The sequence below is a fragment of the Nansenia antarctica genome (genome assembly GCF_963989245.1).
Source record: "Nansenia antarctica genome assembly, chromosome: 2".
In the NCBI taxonomy this organism is placed as follows: domain Eukaryota; kingdom Metazoa; phylum Chordata; class Actinopteri; order Argentiniformes; family Microstomatidae; genus Nansenia; species Nansenia antarctica.
In genome coordinates, this window is record NC_137675.1 from 14,094,202 (window position 1) to 14,106,871 (window position 12,670).

The 12,670-nt window shown below is 45.0% G+C and overlaps 1 protein-coding gene across 1 annotated transcript in view; it reads left to right on the top strand.

The window, feature by feature from the left end:
- The window catches only part of LOC308149838 (inactive phospholipase D5-like), a gene marked incomplete at both ends in the record, with an annotated part of 18,297 nt that extends 6,293 nt beyond the window's left edge, over positions 1 to 12,004 (top strand). Inside the window, 9 exons of the mRNA XM_080522724.1 lie at positions 7,679 to 7,815; positions 8,050 to 8,233; positions 8,451 to 8,559; positions 8,915 to 9,042; positions 9,795 to 9,992; positions 10,776 to 10,927; positions 11,262 to 11,427; positions 11,511 to 11,601; positions 11,718 to 12,004. Of these exons, the coding sequence (XP_080378850.1) occupies positions 7,679 to 7,815; positions 8,050 to 8,233; positions 8,451 to 8,559; positions 8,915 to 9,042; positions 9,795 to 9,992; positions 10,776 to 10,927; positions 11,262 to 11,427; positions 11,511 to 11,601; positions 11,718 to 12,004 (1,452 nt within the window). The remainder of the gene's footprint in view (positions 1 to 7,678; positions 7,816 to 8,049; positions 8,234 to 8,450; positions 8,560 to 8,914; positions 9,043 to 9,794; positions 9,993 to 10,775; positions 10,928 to 11,261; positions 11,428 to 11,510; positions 11,602 to 11,717) is intronic.
- Between the last annotated feature and the right edge of the window lie 666 nt (positions 12,005 to 12,670).

The following is a 12,670-nucleotide window of genomic DNA, read 5'->3' on the forward strand; positions in this document are numbered from 1 at the left end:
ATTGACTAATTTCATGAAATAATAGTGTTATGCTAACTCTACGACCTTGCAGATGTGAGCCATGCTTAATTGTTCATTATTAAAAGTCACTCTATAGGAACGAACAAGCTAAAGTCGAATGAGGAATAAAATCTGCAGAAACAGCATTTATTATTTACAATTCATTGGGCTGCTCTATTGACTGGACAGGTTTGCAGTGGAAAAACCTACAGAGACTCGTACACACACACACACACACACACACACACACACAGACAAACAAACACACAGACACACACACACACACACACACACACACACACAGACAAACAAACACACAGACACGTGCACGCACACACACACACACACACACACACACACAAACAGGAAACAGTGTGGACAGAAACTTATTGTACAGCTTTGTGGCCCAGCGACTTCAATTCATCTCTATTTTGACCCGGCTTGGAACTTCCAGCCCGTAGAACTTTGGGTCATTTTTCATCGTCAGGTCGGCTCCTGGATGCCCTCTCTCTCTCTCTGTTGGCGTGGCGCCAGTCTCCCATGGCGACGGTCTCATTGTCCCTGCTCAGCACGGACGTGACCCTCACCATGTTGCCACGCCAACATGCAAACGCCACTTTCCTGCTCGCCTGGTGTGAACGTGTGAATGTGTGAGTCATGAGGAGTGTGAAGATGAACAACCTGGAACCTGTGTCACCTTCTGCGGCGGTGCCCTTCAAAGGTATAATTACACAACAGGGGAGGCAGGTGGAGGTAAGAATCAGAGGACGGGCTCATTGTAATGCATGGTACGGAATGAGGAACGGTATGCATGGAACGGAATGAGGATCGGTGTCAAACACACATGTCCTCCTTCCAGGCGTGGCATTACAATGAGCCCGTCCTCTGATTCTTAACTCCACCTGCCTCCCCTGTTGTGTAATTATACCTTTGAAGGGCACTCTCGCAGCCGTCCTTCCTACTCGGCTGCAAGAATTAAAACAAGAAAAAATACATTATCCGTTGTAACCCGTGAGTCATACATTTAAGAATCACAAGTCCTCCAGAAGAGATTACAATAATTATATTCAAAACACACACACACACACACATGCACCCCCACACCCATACACCCCCACAATAGTACAGAATCGCATAACTTAATGTATGACAGTGATACAAGTTTGTACAGTACTAGCCCCCCCCCCCCCCCCACACACACACACACAGACACACAGACACACACTCTCTTTACGGTCGAGCAGAGTCCACCGTGGTGGCCTCTTTAGAGCAGGGGCAGTTTTAATAAGTCTCTTGTGTGGGAGCACTGGCCCATGTGTGTATGTGTGTGTGTGTGTGTGTGTGTGTGTGTCAGTGGCGGCTGGTGCTAAAATGTTTGGGTGGGGCACAGGTTATGGGGGCATGCTCCACGGGGAAGAATATCAACTTTAAAATCTGGATTTACAGTCAATTTTAGCATGAGAATAGCTCTACCCCCTGTACAGACCTCACCATCCCCTCTACCCCCCTGTACAGACCTCTTCATCCCCTCTACCCCCCTGTACAGACCTCTTCATCCCCTCTACCCACCTCTACAGACCTCTTCATCCCCTCTACCCACCTCTACAGACCTCTCCATCCCCTCTACCCACCTCTACAGACCTCGCCATCCCCTCTACCCCCCTGTACAGACCTCTCCATCCCCTCTACGCCCTGTACAGACCTCTCCATCCCCTCTACCCCCCTGTACAGACCTCTCCATCCCCTCTACCCCCTGTACAGACCTCTTCATTCCCTCTACCCTCCTCTACAGACCTCTTCATCCCCTCTACCCTCCTCTACAGACCTCTTCATCCCCTCTACCCCCCTGTACAGACCTCTTCATCCCCTCTACCCCCCCTGTACAGACCTCTCCATCCCCTCTACCCTCCTCTACAGACCTCTCCATCCCCTCTACCCTCCTCTACAGACCTCTCCATCCCCTCTACCCCCCTGTACAGACCTCTTCATCCCCTCTACCCCCCTGTACAGACCTCTTCATACCCTCTACCCCCCTGTACAGACCTCTTCATCCCCTCTACCCCCCTGTACAGACCTCTTCATCCCCTCTACCCCTCTGTACAGACCTCTTCATCCCCTCTACCCCCCCTGTACAGACCTCTTCATCACCTCTACCCCCCTGTACAGACCTCTTCATCACCTCTACCCCCCCTGTACAGACCTCTTCATCACCTCTACCCCCCTGTACAGACCTCTTCATCCCCTCTACCCTCCTCTACAGACCTCTTCATCACCTCTACCCCCCTGTACAGACCTCTTCATCACCTCTACCCCCCCCTGTACAGACCTCTTCATCACCTCTACCCCCCCAGTTTTCTCTACAATTTCTACAATTTTCTCTCTACAGTTTCTACACGTCAACGTGTACCGAAACACTTGTTTCCAACGTGGTCCTACGTTTCTCCTACACCAAGACACATACAAAGAGCATAGAAACATACAAAGAGCATAGAAACATACAAAGAGCATAGAAGATACAATCAGAATACAGTCTGCCATTCCTTCTCCCAGCATCGATTTGGTTTTCCTATCATGACTGAAGGACAGATGATTCACTTACTTACACAAGTTTGACTTCGGTAATAGGTCCAGTTGCAATATCAAGTTGGGAACAAAAGATGCCTCCTTCTAATCCATTTGTTCAATTTGTTTACAAAGTCCGGTAGTGGAAAGCAGAACAACGCATTTGTTACTTCACATCCCGCTAGCCATGTTTCCTTCTCATACCAACCCCTCGTAAATCCTCGGTTTTACCGTCACGAACGTGACGCCGGACATGACGTAAGCACGTACGATTCTTTGTGCATGTCCCAAAACCCCATAGACAATCGACCGAATGGCCTGAAGTTACCAAAATAGATTTTACATGCAAGTCTATGAGAACAGCCTAGTGCAACTTCGAGTAGACGGAAAGTTGCCCCGAAAGGGGCGGGACTTGAAGCTGATTGGAACATACTCCACAGAACACTAGCTGATTGGACTATGATATACTCCACAGAACACTAGCTGATTGGACTATGATATTCAGAAGCAACACTGTCTAGAAGTCATAGAAAAAAAATCTCTCTCTTCTCCCTTTGGTGGGGCATTGCACAATTGCCCCTAATGAACCAGCCTCCCCTGGTGTGTGTGTGTGTGTGTGTGTGTGTGTGTGTGAGTGTGAGTGAAGATAACAATGTCCCTGTTGGAGAACGAGTGACTTATCTAAGCCCCTGGACTGGCATTATACACACGGTACATTGCTCATGTTCATGGGAGTTCAAGGAGAAGTTATCGTCTTCAATCTGTTTTGACACAATTGTACCACATTAGATTAAAGCAGATTTTCTTTTGGAAGGGGTTTTCAAGAGTTTATTAGTAGACTGCAGATTAGTAGGTTTATTTTGAGATTGTTAGATTTGCATTCATATTAAGCTTTACATTGTGCAAGGGTAACTCACCCTGGAGTTATGGTATATGGAATCAAGGACCCCAATTGAAATAAGCCAGTGGCTTTCTTGGGTTTTTATCCTGTTAGTTGACCTTGTATGTAATATGTACTTTCATGTACCTACTTCTGCAAATCTTCTAATAAAGTTTTCAATCAATCAATCAATGGATTTATGGTAGTGTATGGCCACCCTGAAGGTGTTTTTTTCATGTCAGCATAAACCATCTTCTAACAGAGCTGTCCTATATGACGACAGGGGAGATCTATTCCTGTTGGCCATTTCCTGTTTCTTCCTGTCTCTATTGTACATGAAACTGTCTGCCCCCTCAGTTTATATGTGTGTGTGTGTGTGTGTGTGTGTGTGTGTGTGTGTGTGTGTGTGTGTGTGTGTGTGCGTGCTCCCTCGTGTATACTTTTGGCATCATTCACCTCCCTCGAGATATGACTCAACCCTTCCCCGTCTATCTGCCCTGTCCTTTCTCTCCCCTCTCCCCCTATCTCTCCCTCCCTCAGACAGGGTGACAACCAGAGGACAACTCTCTCTCTGACTCTGACAGAGCACAGTGGGTTTCCCCATGACTTTGTCTCCCTCCTATACCATATTATACTCCCTCGTATACAGTATATCCTCTCCTCCCTCCTCCCTCCATCCTCCCCTCCTCCCTCCTCCTACTCATCAACCATGTACTATATACCATAACCTTTAATGATTGTTACTATATGCACATTTCGTTGAAAAGTAACTAGGAATGACCATTCATCACACTATAATGTGAGCCAAGCTCCTCCGAACTCATCCAAAGTCGGACAGAACAGATGTTCATATTAAAGGCTGGGTGGGTGGGCTGTGGCTGTGGGTGGGCTGTGGTTGTTGTTGTTGTTGTTGTTGTTGTTGTTGTGATGTAATGCCCCGAGGTATTGTAGAAATGCCAGTGTCATCACAAACAGTGCCACAGGGTTTTTAATTATAGATGAGATTCAATCACTTTCCATGACGCGGGTGGAGCACGGAGAAAGAAATATTCATCAGATTCCAAAGGTTGTTTGAGGTACATCTATTGTACTGTAAATCACATTGAACTGTTTCACCCCTCTCCTCCCTCTCTATCTCCCTTTCTCTCTCTCCCATCCCATCTATCTCTCTCTCCCCTCTCTCTATCTTTCCTCCCCCCCCTCTTTCTCTCTCTCCCTCCCTCCCTCCCTCTCTTGATCTCTTTCTCTCTCTTTCCTCCCCTCTCTCTCTCTCGCTCCCTCTCTGTCTCTCTCTCTCTATGGGTCATATTCAAATCCAGCAGTAGCATATGCTCTTCACTAGTGTTAACTGCTAAGCCGTGCCAACATTAGAGGTGGTTGAAAGATGAAAGTGCTTTTGGTTTCATGCGTGCTTGATTCTAGAAGCTTCCTCACTGAAGGCTTTTAATGCGCTTTTGTGCATTTCATGTGCAGGTGTAAAGACAGAAATATGACTGGAATAGGATCCACCGGATGTTGGGTGATTGATTGTGCGTCATGAATTTTTATGAATTAACATGATTAAAACCTCAGGGGATGTAGGACACACAATACCAAAACACGTGATTATGTCATCATTTAAAGCTTTTATTTCTTTATTACTGTGTAGCTATTCTTGTCTTGATGTGTGTGTGTGTGTGTGTGTGTGTGTGTGTGTGTGTGTGTGTGTGTGTGTGTGTGTGTGTGTGGGTGGGTGTATGAATTTAATGTATCCAGCATATAAGTGTTTAGGGTGACACTGATGCATCAATACTAGAAACATTCGGAGAGTTCTGCGGCTGCTTTAGTAAACTGCCTCACAAAGCGTGTCTGTTAAGGCTTTCTCTCCCTAGACCACTTAGCCAAGTCCATTTGCTTTCTGCCGTTTGAGCTTTGCTTCACAGGGCAGGTAGAAGAGAGGGGAGGGAGAAGGGAAAGGGGAGAGCTGGGGCTCGGAGGAGAGCTGGGGCTCGGAGCGAGCTGTGTATTGGATGTTTGGGCAGAAGGGGTTGGGCACAACCCTGTTTCTACTCGCTCTTTTCCTCTCCCTCTATTACTGTGGGGAGGGAAAGAACGAGCACACACACACACACACACACACACACACACTAGAGAACTAGAGAGACCATGTCAGGGCGTAGGGCAGACGTGGGGCTGCAACACACAAACACACCGTCTGGACCAGTGTGACAGGCGCGCTATGAGGAGAGTGGTGGCGTGTGAACACAGGGGGGGCCGCTTCCCTGCATATCTGAGAGACTGTAGGATGTGATTAGTTTCTCACCTGTAAAGAAGTTGAAATGATTACAACAGGTATGGCGGGACCACCCACCCAGGAACCTATGAAGGTGAGATTTGAGATCTGTACTTTTCCTTATCCTTCACTTTCTCTCTTTCTTTCTATCTTCCTGCCTCTTGTTTATTGTCTTCATTTCCATTTATTTTGTTCCCATCTAAAAATGGGTCTGCCTTGGCGTGAGTGGTTTGTGTCTTGTTAGCATAGTTTGCCTCGTCTTATTTGGGTTGCATAAGTTGAATTGTCTTGAGAATGTGATGTGCTTTTAATGGGTTTTTAATTAATGTTATTGTTAAAATTCATGAATGTTACAATTTATAATGGGATATTCATTTCAATTTGAATATCCAATGAAAATTCTGATTGCATACAATTACCTTGAAATGAGTTTGCATTTACAGATTTAATTAATCGCAGAGAATAATGCTTGTGAAACGGTGAAATTGAATGTTTTTTGTGTGTAGAACGAAAAAACCTGTGCAATTCCTATTGCTCCATATACTAAAATAATATACAAATAACAGCCTATCCAAACTGATTTATCTGCCACTCTCTCTGAGCGTGCCATCGTTGCAGCTGTATCTCTCTGTAAACATGAACACAGTCCAACGTCACAGGGTTCTTGACTCTGCTAAATGAAATGAAGGGAGCAGTGGATCCCTGAGCGCAACAGACGAGTGCAAAGTGCATCTGGCTGCCTCACGCCTTTCAGCTTGAGCTGACAAGACAGACAGCCATGTCAGGAGTGGAAGAATGGGTGATGAGGTTGGAATTGACTTGACAATGTTTTTTCTGTGGGGAATTACTTTACTTGCCGCCCACCTCCACCCACCTCCACCCCCCGACCCCCAAAAACAGCCCATCTTCTCCATGGCATACTAGGCTTGTCAGCTGTCTCTTTGTTCCTCTGTCAAAGTTCCATTGGGTTGTGACTCAGTCATATTTTTACTGCATGGGATTTAGAAATGGCCATGGATGGAAGGGAGTGCTTAACCTACTCACCCCGGAAGACAAGTTGGCAGGAACTACAGTATGTTTCTTTTTTTATGCAAAAAAAAAAGAAAGAAAAAAGGAAAAAGAGAATATATAATGTGATGTTGACAGCTTCACACAGTACGCATTGACATAGATGTCAACAGATGAGCCGAAGGGTCTAAAACAATGGAGAGAATGAGTTTGTAGAAGCGTTAACGTAAGCGAAAACAAAACTGCCTGCCTGCACTTTGAAGATGAAGGAAATCGAGATTCCCAAGGATAGCTCTCTGAGAACCGAGAAGTCCGCTCTGCATTCACAACATTCGAACAAATTGACTTTTCAGCTGGCTTGTCCCTCAATTTAACACTCATACATTTCACACACAGCAGTGGTTTTTAAAAAATAAATAAAATAAATTACAGGTCTTCAAACAGCACAGCAGCCTATTTACAGAATCCTGCATTTCAACAAAGCAGTGGGGCTTACAGTAAAGCACATAGACCAAAGCTCGCCTCTCCTTAATGGAGCTTTACTGTGAATAAATTGCCTTCAGTTGGAGAACGTTACACATGACTTGTTCTCTCTGCTTCTTGGCATAAAGTAGGATTTGGGAAGCGTCTGAGGCCGTCAGTCCTGGTCCACAGGGAGGCGTTCCTTGCAGCAAAGCTGTCAAATCAGTACAGCTGAGTCCAATAGAGATCTAGTTGCTTTATTGATTACAAGTTTCCTGACCGCCGATCAATGGCAGCTCTGAAGACATCTAAATCTAATAGTCAATGATTTCCCTGTTGTACAACACCTGAAAAAAAACAATTGATCAATGTCCCTCTCTAGTTAGGTGCTACTTGACCGGGCCAAATATTGGTTGTAATAATTATGCGCTTCAGGTTCAGAGAAATTGAGGTCTGTTTGATGTGATTTTTTTCCCCTGTTGTTTTTCTTTCAGTCTCAGCAGAAGTGCATAGCCATTTTTGCTCTGCTGTGCTGCTTTGCTGTTCTGGTGGCGTTGATCTTCTCTGCTGTGGACATATGGGGAGAGGAGGAGGACGGTATCACGGAGGAAAACTGCAGCAGAAACTGTCGGTAAGAGGTACCAGTAATGACATGGTAACAGGCGTCTGAGAGAGTTTGTAACAGGTACAGTACAGTTTAGGTTACATCATGGGGCCACAAGTGTAGCAAAGCATCCTTGTTTTCTAGCTTTTAAATTATGTGTAATGACGACGTTCAATGTTAGCAATACAGTAGTGTATTGTCAACTATGCGGTTCAGCCAGACCGGCCTCTGTAAGACACGTAGCACAATTATTTTCACCAGCATTGTCCTTGTGGAGAACATTCCAGAAGACCTCTCCCTTCCCAAAAATGGTACAACCGACATCCCACTCTCAACGGGCCTAGATAACCTGTTGGACCAGGCCAAGCTGTCAGTGGAGGTGGTATCCCCCGTCTGGGACCTCAACTCATGGGACCTGGAAACATGGCCCAACTCTGCCAAAAAGGTAGGCCTACATTGTCAAATCGTTGTAACAAACCATAACTATAGGCTATATATGAAAACATGAGCCAAATTCATTTTCAGGCTGGAAAAGTGCTTTTCCATTAAATCAGTGTCCAGCAACCGTAATGGAAAGTACATAACGCCGACGACAGACCTTGGGTTGGGCCATTTACTGAGTAAATGAACAGCAACAGCAATACATCACTTCTTTTCCTCAGGGCCAGCACTTGTTTCAAAGACTGATCAGCCTTAAGTCTCACGGGGTTAAACTGAAGATTGCTAGCAGTCTGACAGACTCAGCTGAACTGAGGAAACTAGCAGAATATGGTGAGCGACACTCACACCACACCTACATAACCCCAAAACAATGAATTGATTGCTGCAACCCATAACGTACAATAGAACTGGTTTGTTTCGTACTGCACCCTATTATGCATACAGTATCTACACCTGAAGGCAAACAGATCTCAACCTCATTACCATCTATCACCCAGTTGGAGCCCATCGCCCAGCGCTGATGCCTTCATTTCTTTGGCAAACTTCTCCCCAAGGTCAAACTTCATAAATGTGCAAATGCATCCTGGGACTTCCTCCTGTCAAATCCTACTGCCTCCAAGGATACCTGTCTGTCACCTGTTACACTACAGCCAAGGCCTGTTGGCAATCTTCCCCCATTTTACAGATGCCGAGGTTCGTTTCGTGAATATGACCGCTCTGACCAGAGGTGGACTGCATTCCTCGTTCTGGGTCGTGGACAGGAAGCATGTGTACATCGGCAGCGCAAACATGGATTGGAGATCACTGTCCAAGGTACCAGAGAAAGGGGGGGGGCATTGGGATGTACTGTAGCTTCACGTTAAGCATTTCATTCATCATGGGTTGGAGATCGCTGTCCAGGGTGCTGAACAACATTAGCATACTCAACTTTGAAGTGATTACCTGGCACTTTTCATGCTCCAGTGCTGGCTGGTGGTGGAATTACTGTTGAGTGTAATTAACTTAGGAGGAAACAAGAGACAAAGCAGACACTCTGTCTACCAGACAGCAGACATTGTACAGGGAGCATGCTAAAGCCATAGCCTGCCCATTGGTGTAAGCTTAAACCGACTTGCATCTGGGTCACAAAGACACTGATCCAAACCATATTTTTCATTATAAAGTAGTCTCTAGAGAGTTTTGGTGAGCCATCTATTCTGTGGCCAAGCTCTCTCTAATGAGCAGTTATCAGAGCCTCTCTATCTGGCCTACACTCGCTCCCTCCCTCTCTCTCTCTCTCTCTCTCTCTCTCTCTCTCTCTCTCTCTCTCTCTCTCTCTCTCTCTCTCTCTCTCTCTCTCTCTCTCTCTCTCTCTCTCTCTCTCTCTCTCTCTCTCTCTCTCTCTCTCTCTCTCTCTCTCTCTCTCTCTCTCTCTCTCTCTCTCTCTCTCTCTCTCTCTCTCTCTCTCTCTCTCTCTCTCTCTCTCTCTCTCTCTCTCTTTCCCTCCATTTCAAGCCACAGCTATTTACCATAGTTTTCACCTCATTGCCCTCCTCGTCCCGTGTGCTTTCTCTTCCCCCCCACAGAGGAAGGAGCTGGGCGTGATAGTTTACAACTGCAGCTGTCTGGCTCTGGATCTTCATAGGGTCTTCTCCTTTTACTGGCAGCTTCAGTACCGAGACTATATACCGTCCATCTGGTCCAAAAGAGTCACTGCCCTCTACGGCAAGGACAAAGCCCTCACCCTGAATCTCAACAACACAGAGGCCATCGCCTATGTCTCTGTGAGGACCATCATTGTTATAACATGCTCATTACACACTTGTTACATAGTAACAGTTAACATGTTACCTTGTTTGAACATGTTTGTATGCAGTTTTGAACTCTACATTTACTTGATGAATTCTCAATTTGGGGGTACACTGCACCATCTGCTCACCCCCAAGACTCCACTTTGTCTATATTACTATATGATAACATGTACGCAGTACTGACCTGAATGGTCAAGCCGAACAAGCCTTACAAAACATTACGTCATTCATAACATAGCCTATTGCTTTTTCGATTGATAAGAGACACTTGATAAGAGACACTTGCCGACAGCAATTAACCATCTGTTATGTTGAGGAACTTCTCCAGTCTAAGTGTCAAGAGTCTAATTTGACAGTAATGAATCCTGCCATACTCCTGGCGACAAGATGTTTATCAGCGGTGGAGGGACCATTCATCATCCGATAGGCCTAATGGAGTCGTACTGTGATCAGATGCTGGCAGAACATTCCCATCCCACTGATCTGGGCTCACTCCTGACAATGATGCATGCTTCTGCATATGTGTGTTCTCGTTTCTGCCTCTTCCTCTACCAAATTCTCAGGTTTTGAGGGTGCTGAATGATTTGGAAATGGTAAACCCACCCTCTGCAGAGAGAGAAACATACATGGGATTATGGTACCCACCGCTGTCATACTGTAAATACTCAGATGGCATGTTCTACTGCTACGGAACACTGAAGCTGTGTATGTTTTGTCGTTATCACTTTTATTTGGTTTATTTGCCTTCATCTTCAGACCTCTCCGGAACTCTTCTGTCCTAAAGGTCGCACCAGGGACGTAGACGCCATTCATCACGTGATCCAGGGCGCAAAGACGTTCATCGACATCTCTGTCACAGACTACCTTCCACTAGTTAACAGGAGCTTTCGCGGGACTCCAATCATAAGGTGACACTCTTCAGTGACAGTCAAGTTAGTTGTTTAGATGTCATTACAAGTAGAATGTGTATGTTCTGTTATGTGGTATGGTGTATCTAATTTCCTGTGACATTGTGATCAAACAAATGATGACAACAACGACCCTTGCAGCCAAGATTATAATGGAATGTTCCACGTAAATGTTCGCGGCGCTGATCCCAAAAAGTAATGTATGTAAAAATCTCCACTTGGGACAGCACACATAGTTATATGCTTAATATGTAAATGTATTTATCAGAGCCAGCACAAAACACCTGATGTTTCCACTACCATATATACTGTAACTTTATGATCCCATTCACAGATATTGGTCTCCCATCGACGAGATGATCCGTGAGGCAGTGGTCCTGAGAGGGGTCAAAGTGCGCATGTTGATAAGCTTCTGGAAGCAGACACATCCACTCACATTTAATTTTGTGATGTCCCTCAAGAGTCTGTGCGTGGAGCTGGTCAACTGCTCATTGGAGGCGGTGAGTGAATGGAAATTTGGGACGGTTAATAAAATGTGTTTTATGCAAAGAATTTGACTTTATGATTCGATACATTTCTGCAGAAGTTTTTCAGCAGGAGGGACTTGCTGGATGAAACACAATCAGGAATAAATCACAACAAGTACGTGGTGACTGACAGTGCTGTGTACATCGGTAAGATTTTTCAGAATTAGCATCGATTTAGATTTTGAGCCACCGATTTACATCTTCTGAATCATTGATTTATTTGTCCAGTATCTACCTAATGCTTGTTTCCTGTATTTCCTAAGGCAACCACGATTGGGTGGGGACTGAGTTTGCTTACAACACGGGAGTCGGACTCGTGATCGAGATGATGCAAGATCTAAAGGACAGAAACGCCACAATCGTGGAGCAGATGAAGGCTGTGTTTGAGAGAGACTGGCGATCTCACTTTGCCAAGACCCTACACACCGCTAAGGTTCCCGAAGGCAACAAATACAGGAGCCTCCAACAACCTGTGCTGACCAGCCAGCCAGACTACAGGAAGTGGAAAGAGAATCGGAACCGGAACAATCCTCCTCAAGGACAATTCTAATGATTCCAACCTGCAAACAAACTGTCTGGATAACAGCCAAGGATTCTATTGAATCCCCTAACGATGCATCAACGTGTGTATGGAATGTAGGCCGAGGCATTTTTATCAAATGCAAGGGCATCACATGAGAATGTTTTCCTTTCATCTCATACATGCAAATACACAACAACAGAAAGCAAAAGGGCTTTTATAGGGAATAGCCTCTCCAGAAATCTGACACATTTTCAAATCAGTTATATTCATTGTAATGTCTGGTTAATTGGACTATGATACGTAACTATATAAGCATGCACTGCACGAAGGCAACGATTTATTCCATTCTAAGACATTTATTCAAAGTGTTTTCTCGGTTGCAATGAGTAGCCTATTTCATTATATTATATATATTAGTATTTTGTCAGTTGTAATGGACTTCAATCTCCATTCCCATTTCAGTTATATTTTTCATCTTGTTTTCGATTAGCTCATTATGATGCTAGTTTCATGTTTGTGCATTTCTAAGAAAACTGAATTTCTTTAAACAATAATCAGTATTTGGTCAAAGTTTTATATATTTGTTCCCCTTAATAAGTAATAAACATAAAGTGCTTTGCTTTTTCAATGCTTTCACAAAACTTCCTTGGTGACTACCTCTGAATGCAAATAGGCTACCAGTGTACCTGTACG